This window comes from Orcinus orca, chromosome 16 (assembly GCF_937001465.1).
Source record: "Orcinus orca chromosome 16, mOrcOrc1.1, whole genome shotgun sequence".
Taxonomy (NCBI): Eukaryota; Metazoa; Chordata; class Mammalia; order Artiodactyla; family Delphinidae; genus Orcinus; species Orcinus orca.
In genome coordinates, this window is record NC_064574.1 from 51,400,180 (window position 1) to 51,416,998 (window position 16,819).

At 47.5% G+C, this 16,819-nt stretch overlaps 1 protein-coding gene across 4 annotated transcripts in view; it reads right to left on the reverse strand.

Moving 5' to 3' along the window:
* Positions 1-9,904, reverse strand: part of ABCA3 (ATP binding cassette subfamily A member 3) — a 45,835-nt gene extending 35,931 nt beyond the window's left edge. For all 4 annotated transcript variants that reach the window (XM_049700107.1, XM_004270291.4, XM_033429084.2 and 1 more), the window contains exons 1-3: positions 9,687-9,904; positions 886-956; positions 468-732 (exon numbers count right to left, since the gene is read on the reverse strand). In XM_049700107.1, the coding sequence (XP_049556064.1) occupies positions 468-732; positions 886-939 (319 nt within the window). In that variant the 5' untranslated portion in view covers positions 940-956; positions 9,687-9,904. The remainder of the gene's footprint in view (positions 1-467; positions 733-885; positions 957-9,686) is intronic.
* Between the last annotated feature and the right edge of the window lie 6,915 nt (positions 9,905-16,819).

A 16,819-nucleotide genomic window follows, 5' to 3' on the forward strand; every position in this document is an offset into this window, starting at 1 on the left:
TTTGCTACACTGAATTAAACAGGCCACAGTGCCAAAATCAAGAGGGAGAGGAAAAGGGATAATACTTTCTATTCTGAAAGCAAAGACCTAGCGAGGGTGACTGGCACATTTCCTGGGAATGGCCCTCAGCAGGCTTCTTGATGACCTTTATCAGAGCTGTCCTCCCAAAACCATATCCCAGAAGAGATTCCTGGCACCGGGGCCTTGCCCTCATAATTAAACAGCTTTGTGGGGTATGTGGACGCCATCCCCACTCTGAATAGCCAGGGGCTGTAAACTGTCACACACACTGCTTCCCACAGCCGTCATAACCCTGGTCCCTGTTGCAATGAGACATGACACAGGGATTTGCGGGCCGTGCGGCCACTACAGGGCAGACTGCATTGCCTGCTGCCCGGCTCCCCGCCTGGCCAGTCCCTGCCCCAAAGCCCAAGTCCCGCAGCACTACTGAGTCCCCGACAACTCACCTCTCATGTTGATCACCAGCATCCTCCTCACTGTCTCCACAACGGTCCTCACGGCGTCACTCTGGGATGGGATGTAGGCGAGCTCCCAGGCGGCTCCCGGTGGCGGGAAGCTGAAGAACAGTGGCAGCTCTCGGATGGACTGGCCGGGGTAGAGGGTGGCATTGGGCACGTTCTCTGACTGGATCTTCAGGCGAAGCCAAATCAGGATCCCAGAAAACAGCAAGGGCAGGAAGAGCTCCAAGATGGTCACCAGGACCTTCCGCTTCTAAAGAGCAATGGAAACCGAGGGCTGAGGAGTGCGAGGTGGAGGCGAGGGGCTCCTGGAGCCCCTCCCACTGATGCCCCCTCTTGCTGACACCCCCTCTGCCAGGCCCCTCTCGCCCTTCCCCCTGCAGCATGCCCCCAGGGCCGGACCCACCTGCAAAGTGTAGTTCTTCCAGAGCAGGAGCGCCAGCTGCCTGAGCACCGCCATCCTTGCCAGAAGGGCCGCTAGTTGTGGACCAAAGACAAAAAGGGTGTTGGTTCAGGTTTGCGAATTGTGTTTGAGGAAGGCAGGGAGAGTGGGGGAGAGTCAGTCCTGAGACACAGACCCTCCACTTCTCCTCACCTTCTTTTGTCCCAGCCTAACTCAGAACAGCTCCCCAGAGGGAGAGGCCAGTTCTACTCTGTTCAAGGAACACACGCCCTTTTAGGAAGCTGACTTTGTTTCTTCTGGAAACAGGAGATGAACGGCAGGGCTGGTAGATGCAACGTGGCCAATGGAATGGCAATCATTCGATGAATGCTATTCAGATGTTCTCTGTGGTTCGTATGAATGTGCTATTTCTTAGCAAAAACTCGGGCTGATGGAATTCCCCTCCCTGACTGCTTTATTCTCCACCATCACAGAACAGTAAAAGGAAACTCAGCCCAGTATCCTGGCTGCGGGCTGATTTCTAAGACCTGGAGAGGGCTGTGGGGGAGCAGGGGAGGAGCCTGGGGTGAGGGCCCTCAGTGGCCTTAACCCAGGGGCAGACACAGCAGGCGAGGCGGACGCGTGGGCGGCAGGATGGCATGTACTCTCCCACCTTGAACCCTAAGAACCAGTTTTTCCTGCTTTAACTGTGAGCAGTGGTCTGTGAGCCTCCACACGACACTGGTCATTTTCCTCCAGAGAAAATCTACTCTATGTCAGGTATGAATGTTATATTTAAATCTGGCACGTATGGCTGGGAAAATCTGCTGAGACTAATTATCAAACACAGTGACAGCAGAAACAAGAACAGAGCTTTATAAAGGTCTTCCTCAATTTAGGGAAATCTATGTCATGAAACTGCAGTGTGAGAAGCAGAGACACGGAGCCACACTAACCTCTAGAGAAGGAGGGAGTTGGAGTTAGCTCAGGAAGACCCCAGGACGCTCATGACTAGAAGCACCTAGTTCTGTAAGCTGCGGGCATGAATGTCGAGGCTGGACCTGAGGTGGGCAGCGAGGGCGGCAGAGGAGGGGAGGCCCTGGAGAGCTCCTGGTCACCGTCTGCGCCAAGTATGCAGATGGAGCGGAGAGGGGCCCTCCACAGCTCACGGTCCTTCAGGTGGGGAGAAGCATCTGTGACTCACAGGAAAGAGTCCTGAGTGCAGTGAGCCGGCTCCACACTCAGGTCGATACTAACCCAACACCATCCATTAGGCGCGTCAGGACGGCACGGACAAATGGCTGGTAAATCCTTCATTAGTTAACCTGCTCTAACACTATGGCCCAAAGAACCCATCTCGAGACCCAGTGCGCATGGAGCGAGAGCTTGTTTTTCTTTTTTGAAACAGCCAGTTTTGCTTTTGACTTCAGTTAGCTGAAAAATCATTTCCATTAAAGCTCATTTTTAAATTAAACTCTCGCTTTTAAAAAAAAGATGTAGCTGTCCATATCTGCCTAAAAGTAGTTCCTCAAAATTTAAGCTTTAAAGGGCACTCAATAAATATTAGTAGAAAACACAACTGCAAGAAGTTATTTACAAATTAACTTAAAATATGGCTTTTATTTAACCATATGGTTAAAATATGGAGAGATTAAAGCTAAAATAGCAATGAAGGGCTATTAAGTGGCAACTTAATAAATTATCCAAATTCTTTTAAAATTAATAAGGTGGAAAAACCTGTCTTAAAATCAGTCGTAGACAGTTAATAAAAGAGCAGTAGTGTAATGTTACCCACGAAGGCCTACGGCCTATGAACAGTTTCAAGAAGTGGTTTAGGCTAAGAGGGGAAAGCAGTGCCTCCAACGGAGCTGATCATCCCCACAGCAGGCTGATGGGTGCCTGTCTTGGCAGAGATGAAGGTTCTTTCTCTACCAAGAGGGGAATGTGAAAAGGTCACAGTTCAAAGAAGTCTTCTGGTCAGAGAAGTCGATGACTTCCTTTTCCGGAAAAGTCTGGTCAAGAAAGGACAGGTCCCCACGCTTAATCCCACCTCTCTAGGCCCAGAGGGGTGGGCAGGGCAGGGAGACAGACCGTCCGCCTTCCCACTAGGACAACACCAGACACCGGGGAACTGACCTGAGTCCTGACAGAGGCTCCTGGCTGAGGCTTTCCTCTGGGGCTATGGGAGGTCTGGCTGGGAGAAAGCGGCCCTGCACAGAGGGCTCTGGGGTGGGGCCGGTAGGCCTCTGGAGTGCGGTGGGCTGACCTTGGAGCTCGGGAGCACTGACGCCTCACAGGATATCAGGAAGGGCCTGGGGCTCGTTGGCATGACGCTCCGGCCACCTTTGGGCAAATGGAGGGTGCCAGAGCATAATTTAAAAAATAATCATAAAACGCCTCTCACCGAGGTAGGAAATCGAAGTGCAAAATACACTGTAAGCATGTTACTTAAGCAAAGCCAAGTCCAATATCAAAGAAACATGGATTTCGGGAATCAGAGAACTCTGGGGTGGCTTTTGTTCTCTCCTGGTACAATAAACTGTAAGAAGCTTTTATTTTATATACTTTTATATTTATAGAGCCTCCTAATCCAGCCCTAACTTCTGGTACCATCACCCTTTCAAAACTAAGAAACTAGGAGGAAGTGCCTGACCCAGGATCACACAGGAAGCAAGGCACACACCCAGGATCTGAGCTTCCTAGTTTGTGTTTTTACCACTACACCCCTACAGTCTGTGTATCCTAAAAGCAGCAAACATTTTTATAAAGTCTTTATGTATTTCTCCCAGAACCTAACATTAGAAATCAAAAAGAAAAAATATCCCTTGAGTCCCACCGCCTTAACAGACATCATACGTGTTTCTGTCTCCCCAAGGCACCCAGCTCTTTGCTCTGTGCCTGCCATGCTCTATCTGAAGTCTCACTAAATGCCATACTCGTGTCTGTTCAGTTTGAGCAGAAAAGGAATTTAAAGGAGGAGATTCCCAGAATTACAAAATCTGGGAAGCTTTCTGGTTGCGACAGCAAATGTACACGAGGAAAGGAAGTTAAAGTTCCTCAAAACACTTAAGACCGCGGCACTCAGAGTCCCTCAGAAGTGGCGGGGGTTGCGATCCAGAACCAGCCCAGGCGGGTCCACTCCAAAGCAACCGCTCGCAAAGCCCCACAAGAACGTCTGAGGACTTCTCCCAAGGCTCACTTCACTCCTCCCAGGACAGAGCCGGGAAGGGAAGGGAAAGCTCTTTTTACCACGGAAAGGCGTGTTTGCTTACCGTTAAAATATTAAACATTACACAAATCATTGAGTATTTCAATGTTTGGTTTTCAGGTGAGCAGTGGAGCTGGTCCAGAGTGAGTGCCTATTGTGGGCTGCTAACTTCTGAGAACTCTTTTTTTTTAAAATATTTATTTTTTTGGCCACACCAGGTCTTAGTCGTGGCATGTGGGATCTAGCTCCCTGACCAGGGATCGAACCTGGGCCCCCTGCATTGGGAGCATGGAGTCTTAACCACTGGACTAGCAAGGAAGTCCCTAAGAACTCTCTTGATGTCACACGGGATTCCTCTGAAAATGGCTGTCCCGGTTCGGGAAATGGTTGTCCTAGTTTGGGAGCACTGTGCTGGGTGCTTGCCACTGCGTGTTGAGTCCCGACAGCTCTGCTTCCTGATTTGGGTATTTTTTTTCATTATGGGCTTGAATATGTCCTCCAGTTTCTATGTGCCCAAGCAAAAGAAGCTTTTATTTCTGCATATACAGAACAGAATGGTGGTAACGCTTCTGGAAAGATCACTGCTGAGTGGGCCTCAAGGCCAGCAAGCAGAAGTGGACGGAGCCCCGAGGCCAGGCACATGCTGTTATGTCACGTGTCCTGTCGTATCCCGAGCTCGGTGCCTTTCCTTCCACGGAAGCCGTCAGCACAGGCCTGGGGGAAGTCATGGCTGGGAGGGAGGGGGTCTCAGTAAGGTCAAGGCAGACATCTTGCTGTCACACAGACAGCAGACAACCAGGGCTCTGCCCTCTTGACCACACATGTGGAACAGAGAGATGCCCTTGTTGGTGGTGCTCGCTGGGACTCGGCACTTTTCCTGAAGACTGAGGTGGGTGAGGACCCATTTCAGCTAGGAAAGCATTTCCTTCTCACACAGGGAGCCCACAACAGTCAGCGGTGTTAAGTCTACGTGTGTACACGCTGCAGAAGGCATGATAGGTACTTCACGTTTGCTGGTAGAATCTGTGGTTTTTTAGGATACACAAAACAAAAAAGCATCTACTCATCCAACTAACATTTGCCAAGTACTTACTGTGTGATAGGCACTTATACCAGGCACTAAAGATCTGGAAATGAAAATCACAGTGTTCTTAATCCAAGGAGTTCACAGTCTGCACATGCTTGCATGTACTGTAATCACTATAACTGAAGCCAAATGAAGCATCATGAGATTCTGGAGATCAGGATTCTGTGTGTATGTGTAAGACAGGGTGAGCTCTGGGAAGGCTCCCAGAAACAGGTGACACAGGAAACCAGTCTCGGGTTTCTTGTTAGTTGAGGTAGGGAGGGCATTATAGGATCATGAAGAAATGAAAGAGTGTGTGGGGGGAACAGCAAGTAATTCTGAGTGGCTGGGGAGGAGCACCAGGGACGGAGCCAGAAGGGGAAGCCGACCAAGGCCTTGGATGCCGTGCCAAGAAGGGAGCAGGGGTAGGGGTGGGATGGGGGGTGGGGAGGGGATCCAAAAGTGCAGTAATTCTGCTCGAGGGTGTTCTGTTTTGCTTATAATCTTTTACCCAGTACATGATCTTTTAAATTGTGAAAATATCTAATTCAGTGGATTCTGCAGGTGAATGTCCAAATACCAATAAGCACTGTAAAAAATAGGCTGAAAATAGCAGGCATATTTATAGAGGGTGGTTCCCACCAGTGAACCCCACTATTGGTCTTCAAGTGGGATGAGCAAGACAATCTGCTAGAGTAAAGGAATGGCAAGAAATTCTACTTTAAAAATGAGGAAAAATTGGTTTTACTAATATTTAACACATGAATGCACCCTGGCACTCTTGCTGGCCTGTGTGTCAGCAGCCACAGCATCCTGACAGAGGAGGGGCTCTGTGACACGTGGGTGATGACTGGCCCTCGCCCGCTAGTTTACTTTAAGTCTCTCAGGTGTGTTGGAGTTTACATGCTTTGGGATATCATGGTTGTGGTCAATTAAAAAAAAAAAAAGACTCAAATAGCTAAAGCTTTACAATACTTTGCAGTGATCTGGGGAGTTGTGAATACCTGGTTATCTTGTGACTTAGAACTTAAGGAGGAAATACATATTTTCTTTCATGAGAAGTGTCAAACCTGGAAACCTTTTTCTTTTTTTATTCAATGACAAATGAGCGCAGCAGCGTGTGAGCTAGCTTACTGGTTTTAAGCCAATGCACTCAAATCTGTCCCTTCCGGGAAAAGGTGACAATGCATGAGTTACAGCTTTTCAAAATAATCTGTGCCAAGAACAGAGCATTTATGAAAACAGACGTTTGGCGATGTTTCCACAGGTGTGTGACTGTATTGCCAAGGATGTGGCAAGTGCGCCATCCACATGAACACTGACACCTGCACAGCAAAAGCTTTGGGAACCAGGACTTTCACCTCCCCTGATAGCCCCTGAACACTTAGCAGCCCAGATTCATCAAGAGCCCTCAAATGACTGGCAGGTAGGATTGAAAAACAAGTACCAGACGCACAGCAAGTCTGCATGCCTCCCTGAGGTTCACTGTGCTTACCTGTGAACCCCTCAAGAACCAGGAACTGAAATAAACAGAACTCAGAACCACACCTTCAAATGCTGGACTCAGGTTTCACCGAGTTTATAAATAGGATGTAGACTTGATCACATGGCTTTCTTTTAAAAACAGCACACATTTGTATAATAGATTATGTACTATTGATACACTGAAAAATTTAATCGTGTTCACTTCGCCTCTCATCCACTTAATAGGTCTTTATTTGTATGTGTTTCTATGTCCATGATATTCAAGACAGTAGTATATGGCTTTCTTTTATAATAAATAAATAAAACGTATGGTGGTGCATGCTCAAATTCTTTTACATATAGCAGTGAACAGGAAAAAAGCTTGTGGACAACTTATTTACAGAAATGACCCTTGTGTGGTTAAGGTGGGAACAAATGCCACAAGCCGCAGTCATTGTCCAAGAGCCCCATGAGGCCAGGTTCAAGGCCATGGTCATTTGCATTGGGAGGCCCAGATGGAGACCTAGTTTACAGGTCTCACACTCAATGCCACCACCTGTGCTGTCCTGGGTCAGGGCGGCGGGCTCCTCAGAATCATGTGGCTCTGAGTTTACACTGGAGCTCCTGGCAGGGAGTGGTGGGGTATATTTTTGAGCCAAAGGTGTGGCCCAGAGGAGGCTATCAGGAGAGAGTTCTACAAAATCTGTGCCACTGCCTGCTCTCCTAACCCCTGCTGCAGCCTCGGGCCCATTCCCCGTCCTGCTAGCCTTCTGCCTCTCTAGGTGTAGGAAACGAGGTAAGGAGGCAATTGAGAATCCCCAGAGAGAGGTAACCATGGATCTTCTTCAACAAGCAAGGCAGCAAGCTCATTACTCAGCTCCTGCAACCACACTTATCTGCCCGTTGACTCCAAATCTATCCAAATGTGGCGAACGACTCAGCCAGTCGGAGTGACAGGCACTGTCCAAGTCTCCCAGGACAGGGACTGCCACACCTTACACTTTCCCGGGAGTGTGTGGGCCTTCTGTGGTTTTGTCGGCTTGGAGTATCACCCACCATTCCCATCTCTACTTTCTGAAATCCTTCCTATCATTTCCCAGTCCAGGTCTGGCTCCTCTGTGAAGCCGCCACCGACAACCCTGACTGGTTCAGGGGTTCTTTGTCTTGGCTTCACAATGGAATCTTCTGGGATAATTTAAGACAGAAACTGATGCTGGAGGCCCACCCCTGGAGATTCTGGGCTGTGGCCTGGGCATGGGACTCTTTCCCGGGTGATTCTAACATGCAGTCAGGGTTGAAACCTTCTGCTCTTGTCGAAAGCCATCCCTCCACCTTTGCATACTTGAGGCAGCTTTTCTGGATGTCTCATGTAGCACTTATCTCTTTCTGTCTTAGGTCAGTTACTTGTGAATAAATCATCTCTTTAGCTCCATCCTAAGGTCCCCGATCGTGCACAGAGCCTTGCCCATCATTCTCCCCAGAGTTCTAGAATGCTCCCCGCCCCGTAACAGACTCAATAGCAGAGGAGTCTACTGCTGTTTCAGGAAGCAGGGCTGGAAAAGAAACTGTCAACTAGGGAGTCTTACCTGGGCTTTCCCAGTTGAGACTAAGTTAAAACAGGTTCCCACGGACTGCCTGGCATATGCACTGTGGAAAGCTAGTAACTCAGAAAAAAAAAAAAAAACCAACAGCTTTAGCTCCCTCTCTTGTTCCAAAAGGCTGTTTCAACAGAATGATGATAGATCACCTTAAAGAAGGAAAGATGTCATCCTGTTTGTCAAATATAGTAAGCAAGTGTTCAATTAAAAAAACCAAACAAACCTCTGAGAAGTTAAAAAGGTGTGGGGATTCCCATGGCATCCATTTTTACCTGTTTTCCCTTTCTTTTACTTTTCCAATGATGTTAACTTTCTAAAGGAAAACATCCTTAACCTTTTCACATTTACAAAAGGCAGCATCAAAATGTTCTGAATCAAATGATATAGCTGCTCAGGAGAAAAGAGCATAACTCTTCCACTTGCACCTTGCCTGGATTTCCACACTGCTACAGGGTGTCATCCACTTCTTCAGCAAGCGTTCCTTCAGTGCCTCTCATGTGCCAGGTGCTGGCTATGTGCTAGAAGTGCAAGCCCCACAAGAGACAATCTGTGCCTTCAGGGAGCTCACAGATCAGGAGGCAAAGGGGCAAACAGAAACAACCCTATCAGGTAACAGGCTTTAATTAGGCAACGTCCAAGGAAGTGAGGAGGGGCATTCATGCATGCGACAAATATGCACTAAGCATGTGTCCTAAGCACTCATTTAGGAGATAGTCCCTGCCCTCATGAAGCTTATAGTCTAGTTCAGGAAGGAGCCAACACCTATGTAAACACAAATTCATACCAAGTACAGACTGACCATGGGCACCAGGGCTGTTGCAGGCCCTTCTGCCTAGACCAGGAGGTCCCTTTCCTTCTGTCCCCCACACAACTCCCACCACTAACAGTGGACCACTGGACCCCCATTCTGAGGCTCATGAGAAGGCGGGTTTGGGAGCAGGGCGGACTCCGTTACGGGGATGCATTCCCACCCACACTGGGAATCTCTGCACCGAGAGATGAGCCAGCAGCATCCTTGGCGGGCCTGCCTCAGCTCCCCAGCCTGTGATGCCGCCTGGCTTTAGCAGGCAAGTGCTCAAACTGTCTGCCGGGTGAAGGCCAGCGGGTCTTAGCGTGGTAAATGTCTGTCCACCCTCCTCGCCTCGGCACAAAGGATTCCACAACGATTCTAGCTCCGGGAAGGTAACGTCTCCCCAAGGGGGGGCCGGCTTTGGGGAAATGCCTGAGGGGATGAGGACACGCCCAGAGGCTCGCGCCGAGGGGAAGCCTGAGTCAGGGCGGCCTTGCACTGCTGGGAGATGCACCTGCTGCGCCGCCGGAGGAGACCGCGGGCAGGGCGGGGGCCGGGCAGGGCCGCGGGAGGGGCCGGGTGCCCGGCCGGGGAGGGCGGCAGCCCGCGGTGGGGACGGGGCCCCGGGCGGGGAAGCGGCCCCCGAATCTCGAGCCTTGGGAGCCAGCGCGCGCGAGCGGCGGGTTCTGGGACACTCACCGACCCTTAGCGCCCGGGCGGCAGCGGCCGGGGCGCTGCCCTCTCGCGGGGTCCCCTCCCTCGGCTCCCGGCTCTGCTCTGGCCTCGCGGCGGCGGCGACCGCTGCTGACAACTGCTAGGCCGCCACGGCGGGGAGGGGGCGCCTGAGACCCGCGACTGGCAGAGGACCGGGCCGCTCAGGGTCCTGCAGGAGGCGCCCCTCGGCCGGCCCGCGCATGCGCAGTGTGCCGCCCTGCGGGTGCCAGCCCCGCCCCGGGACGCCCCGCCCCTGATCGCGCGTGCATAGGGCTCAGCGCGCCCGCTACAAGGCCGGCAGGAGGGGCGACACGCGGGAGTCTGGGCGAGGGCTGGATCCGGTAGGAGAATCGCGTGGTCCGTAGGGACTTACAGGCGGCTGAAGTAGTCTTCGCCCGAACCTCTGCCTTCCCTGGCCATCCTCCATTTGCCCTCCAGCACTGTCTTTCTGTTGGGCGCCGTATACGTCACGGAGGGAGGGCGCTTTGCTGCCTCAGGCCTGGCACGAACGCTGCTGGGCGGAAGAGGCCCTGGGGGGGGACCTTCCTAGGAAATTTCTAGAAAACGACCCTGGGGTGGGCAGGACGGCCCAGCGTCCCTGAGTGTGGCCGCGGTCCCGGGGCGCAGTTCAGAGGGGCAGGGAGGCCTCGGGGTCACCTCAGGCAGGAGGGTCGAGAGTCAGGGTCAGGGTTACCTCAGGAGGGTCACGGGTCGGGTCGGGTCGGGGTCCCCTGAAGCAGGGAGAGTTGTGAGGCTGGGTTGGGGGTCACCTTGGACGGGAGGGTCCCGAGGCCCGACAGGGATCACCGGGGGCGGAGGGTCTCGAGGCGTGGGCGGCGCGTGGCTAACAGTCCACGCGGGCTGGCCCCTCGGCTCCCGACTGCCCAGGTCGTGAGCGCCGCCAGCGGCCCATCATTTCCGAGGATCCTCCCGCGGCCCGACGTGCACCTGCCGGCTGGCTGCCCAACTGCCCTGCTTCCCTCTGCCCAGCCTCTGGCGGCTCCTGGTTGAGGTGGCGGCTCCTGGTTGAGGTCGCCGTCCCAGGACGCCGCCTGCTGACCAGCCAGGCCCCGCCACCGCTCCAAGCGCGCCTCTGGAATGAGGACAAGACTGACTGAATCGTAAAGTAATGACCCAATTCGGGAGGCAGACCTCTGCCCCCCAAGACTGTTTATGGATTAGTGATAAGAGTGTCTCAGTGCCCCATTTGTTTACTTAACATCTTTTATTATCTGAAGTAGTGTTATTTACTTGTTTGTTTATTTTTTTCTGTCTCTCACCAGAAGATGGGCTCCATGAGTAAAGGGACTTTGTCTAGTTCATGGCTACATCCCAGGGTCCTAGCATGTCTGGCACAGAGGAGGCATTTGATAGATATTTGTTGAATGAAAGGGTCACAAAGACCTGGCTTCAAATCTTGACCCTATCCCCTAACTAGTGCAGGCATGGCATTTAAACTTCCTGAACCTCAATTTCCTATCCCTGAAATTAAAATAATACCAAACTCAAAGGTAATTAGTATTTCAAAGTGAAATGAGAAAAAAACATAAGTGCTTATCGCAATACCTGGCACATAAATGCCAAATAAATGGTAGTATAATGAAAATATAACTAGAGACTTATATAGTCTGGTCTCTGTAATGAGGATTCAGAAAAAAAAATTGAAGGCAATTACTGGATAGGTAGAAGAGTGGATTATTAGTATGTGACAAACATCTTAAAAACCGTCTCTCCCCATTATTCCTCACAGACTGCACCCCTTCCCTCCCAACAAAAGTGCTGGGAAAAACTCTGTGAACCTGGCTGACTCGTCCTTCTCTTCACCCTGCTTCTCTTAATCTCTTTTAATTTCAGGAACCCATCCTTTCCATTTCTAACTTACATTGGTTACACCTTGCAATTTTTTTTCAAACCCCTTCTAAACCTGATCCCAGTTTTGCATAACCAAATCCAGAAACAGAACTGGCTGACTCAGAATTTTCCTTATATGGAAAGTGAGGGTAGGGGCACAGGAAAAAGAATGACCATGCAGATCAAGACAGACATCTGGGGACTTCCCTGGTGGCGCAATGGTTAAGAATCCGCCTGCCAATGCAGGGGACACGGGTTCGAGCCCTGGTCCAGGAAGATCCCACATGCTGCGGAGCAACTAAGCCCGTGTGCCACAACTACTGAGCCTGTGCTCTAGAGCCTGGGAGGCACAACTACTGAGCCCACGTGCCACAACTGTTGAAGCTTGAGCGCCTAGAGCCCATGCTCTGCAACAAGAGAAGCCACCACAATGAGAAGCCTGCGCACTGTAACAGAGTGGGCCCCGCTCGCCGCAACTAGAGAAAGCCTGTGTGCAGCAACAAAGACCCAACACAGCCAAAAATAAATAAATAAATAAATTTATTAAGAAAAAAAAAAACAACTGCAAAGAATTCTATATCTTTGTTCTTAATCATGTTAGGGTGCCTGCTATTGTAATTATTATCAATTATCATAATCATGAACGGGAGGGTGTGAAGGTCACTGGCAAAGGCAGATGGTCACATGCAAAGATTCCAGGCTCTAGACTCCTGTTCCAGAACAACTGCCCACAGTGGGCTGGACTCTTCTGATGCTTTTCAACAATCACTGAAAAATCCACCAATGTTCTGCTCAAGGCCCACTACTGAAAAAAACAGAACAAACCTAGATGCTCCATCTAGTCTTCTCCTTCCATCGGGAGGCCCACATAATGGTCATAATTTTGTTCAAAGTACACAGTAGAGATGAGACCGGAACCCAGGTGTTCAGGTTTGTGAGCTCTTTAATGTTCTCTGGTACGTGAATTACTCACATTTATATACCATGAATATATGCATAGAAATTACATGGTATACTTCTTGGGATTCACATGGCTCAGACATTTCTCAAAGATTGATGGCAAATGTTAAAGTCGATGGTGTCACTCATAAACAAATGTTATGGCTTTACAAAAGGCAGTAAACTTAGTCATTATAATAGTTGGCCGACATACATAATAATATACCTATATATACTATATGCATTTTTAAAATGAAACCAATATTTTAGCACCTGTTTCTTTTGAGAGGCACAAATACTATCTAGCTATACCTACATATGCTTATATATGTATTTTTTTTGTATGGTAGTTACTGATATTCAATGCAGAATTAATTTAATTTAATTAATTTACTTGGTTGCTCTGGGTCTTAGTTGTGGCAGGCGGCCTCCTTAGTTGCAGCATGCAAACTCTGAGTTGTTTCATGCGTGTGGGATCTAGTTCCCCTACCAGGGATCGAACCCGGGCCTCCTGCATTGGGAGCACAGAGTCTTACCCACTGCACCACCAGGGAAGTCCCCAATGCAGAATTTTAGAATGGGGCTTTTCCAGTTGCTTCCATAGGACTATGTTATAATTGGGGGATGCCTTCTAAACTAAGGGCTGTACACATACTCCTTCATTCAGTGATTAAGAGGCATTATATTGCAGTGGTTAAAACTGGTTATGGACTCTGGCCACACAGCCTCAAATTGAATCCCAGATCTTAATGTCTTAACTTTCTGTGCCTTGGTTTCCTTGTGTAAAATGGGGATTGTATAGTACCCACTTCATAGGATTGTTGTGAGTATTCGATGTATCAAAACATATAAATCCATGGTATATTTCTCCATCTGTTTGTATCATCTTTAATTTCTTTCATCAGTGTCTTATAGTTTTCTGCATACAGGTCTTTTGTCTCCTTGGGTAGGTTTATGCCTAGGTATTTTATTCTTTTTGTTGCAGTGGTAAATGGGAGTGTTTCCTTAATTTCTCTTTCAGATTTTTCATCATTAGTGTATAGGAATGCAAGAGATTTCTATGCATTAATTTTGTATCCTGCTACTCTACCAAATTCATTGATTAGCTCTAGTAGTTTTCTGGTAGCATCTTTAGGATTCTCTATGTATAATGTCATGTCATCTGCAAACAGTGACAGTTTTACTTCTTTCCTGATTTGGATTCCTTTTACTTCTTTTTCTTCTCTGATTTCTGTGGCTAAAACTTCCAAAACTATGTTGAATAAGAGTGGTGAGAGTGGGCAACCTTGTCTTGTTCCTGATCATAGTGGAAATTGTTTCAGTTTTTCACCATTAAGAACGATGTTGGCTGTGGGTTTGTCATATATGGCCTTTATTATGTTGAGGTAGGTTCCCTCTATGCCCACTTTCTGGAGAGTTTTTTATCATAAATGGGAGTTGAATTTTGTCAAAAGCTTTTTCTGCATCTATTGAGATGATCATATGGTTTTTATCCTTCAATTTGTTAATATGGTGTATCACATTGATTAATTTGTGTATATTGAAGAATCCTTGCATTCCTGGAATAAACCCCACTTGATCATGGTGTATGATCCTTTTAATGTGCTGTTGGATTCTGTTTGCTAGTATTTTGTTGAGGATTTTTGCATCTATGTTTATCAGAGATATTGGGCTGTAGTTTTCTTTTTTTGTGACATCTTCATCTGGTTTTAGTATCAGGGTGATGGTGGCCTTTTAGAATGAGTTTGGGAGTGTTCCTCCCTCTGCTATATTTTGGAAGAGTTTGAGAAGGATAGGTGTTAGCTCTTCTCTAAATGTTTGATAGAATTCGCCTGTGAAGCCATCTGGTCCTGGGCTTTTGTTTGTTGGAAGATTTTTTTTTTTTTTTTTTTTTTTTGGTGGTACGCGGGCCTCTCACTGTTGTGGCCTCTCCCGTTGCGGAGCACAGGCTCCGGATGCACAGGCCCAGTGGCCATGGCTCACAGGCCTAGTTGCTCCGCGGCATGTGGGATCTTCCCGGACCAGGGCACGAACCCGTGTCCCCTGCATCAGCAGGGGGACTCAACCACTGCGCCACCAGGGAAGCCCTGTTGGAAGAGTTTTAATCACAGTTTCAGTGCTTGTGATTGGTCTGTTTATATTTTCTATTGCTTCCTGGTTCAGTCTCGGAAGGTTGTGCTTTTCTAAGAATTTGTCCATTTCTTCCAGATTGTCCGTTTTATTGGCATATAGTTGCTTGTAGTAATCTGTCATGATCCTTTGTATTTCTGCAGTGTCAGTTGTGACGTTTCCTTTTTCATTTCTAATTCTGTTGATTTGAGTCTTCTCCCTTTTTTTCTTGATGAGTCTGGCTAATGGTTTATCAATTTTGTTTATCTTCTCAAAGAACCAGCTTTTAGTTTTATTGATCTTTGCTATTGTTTCCTTCATTTCTTTTTCATTGATTTCTGATCTGATCTTTATGATTTCTTTCCTTCTGCTAACTTTGGGGATTTTTTTGTTCTTCTTTCTCTAATTGCTTTAGGTGTAAGGTTAGGTTGTTTATTTGAGATGTTTCTTGTTTCTTGAGGTAGGATTGTATTGCTATAAACTTCCCTCTTAGAACTGCTTTTGCTGCATCCCATAGGTTTTGGGTCATCATGTTTTCATTGTGATTTGTTTCTAGGTATTTTTTGATTTCCTCTTTGATTTCTTCAGTGATCTCTTGGTTATCTACTAGTGTATTGTTTAGCCTCCATGTGTTTGTATTTTTTACAGTTTTTTTCCTGTAATTCATATCTAGTCTCATAGCATTGTGGTCAGAAAAGATACTGGATACGATTTCAATTTTCTTAAATTTACCAAGGCTTGATTTATGACCCAAGATACACTCTATCCTGGAGAATGTTCCATGAGTACTTGAGAAGAATGTGTATTCTGTTGTTTTTGGATGGAATGCCCTATAAATATCAATTAAGTCCATCTCGTTTAATGTGTCATTTAAAGGTTGTGTTTCCTTATTTATTTTCATTTTGGATGATCTGTCCATTGGTGAAAGTGGGATGTTAAAGTCCCCTACTATTATTGTGTTACTATCGATTTCCCCTTTTATGGCTGTTAGCATTTGCCTTATGTATTGAGATGCTCCTATGTTGGGTGCATAAATATTTACAATTGTTATATCTTCTTTGAATTGATCCCTTGATCATTATGTAGTGTCCTTCTTTGTCTCTTGTAATAGTCTTTATTTTAAAGTCCATTTTGTCTGGTATGAGAATTGCTACTCCAGCTTTCTTTTGATTTCCATTTGCATGGAATATCTTTTTCCACCCCCTCACTTTCCATCTGTATGTGTCCCTAGGTCTGAAGTGGGTCTCTTGTAGACAGCATATGTATGGGTCTTGTTTTTGTATCCATTCAGCCAGTCTGTGTCTTTTGGTGGGAGCATTTAATCCATTTACATTTAAGGTAGTTATCGATATGTATGTTCCTATTACCATTTTCTTAATTGTTTTGGGCTTGTTATTGTAGGTCGTTTCCTTCTCTTGTGTTTCCTGCCTAGAGAAGTTCCTTTAGCATTTGTTGTAAAGCTGGTTTGGTGGTGCTGAATTCTCTTAACTTTTGCTTATCTGTAAAGGTTTTAATTTCTCCATTGAATCTGAATGAGATCCTTGCTCCGTAGAGTAATCTTGGTTGTAGGTTTTTCCCTTTCATCACTTTAAGTATGTCCTGCCGCTCCCTTCTGGCTTGCAGAGTTTCTGCTGAAGATCAGCTGTTAACCTTATGGAGATTCCCTTGTATGTTATTTGTTGCTTTTCCCTTGCTGCTTTTAATATTTTTTCTTTGTATTTAATTTTTGATAGTTTGATTAATATGTGTCTCGGCGTGTTTCTCTTTGGGTTTATCCTGTATGGTACTCTCTGTGCTTCCTGGACTTGATTAACTATTTCCTTTCCCATGTTAGGGAAGTTTTCAACTATAATCTCTTCAAATATTTTCTCAGACCCTTTCTTTTTCCCTTCTTCTTCTGGGACTCCTATAATTCAAATGATGTTGGGCTTCCCTGGTGGCGCAGTGGTTGAGAGTCCGCCTGCCGATGCGGGGGGGGATGTGGGTTTGTGCCTGGTCCGGGAGGATCCAACATGCTGTGGAGTGGCTGCGCCCGTGAGCCATGGCCACTGAGCTTGCACGTCTGGAACCTGTGCTCCGCAATGGGAGAGGCCACAACGGTGAGAGGCCTGCATACCGCCAAAAAAAAAAAAAAAAAAAAGGTGTTGTGTTTAATGTTGTCCCAGAGGTCTCTGAGACTGTCCTCAATTCTTTTCATTCTTTTTTCTTTATTCTGCTCC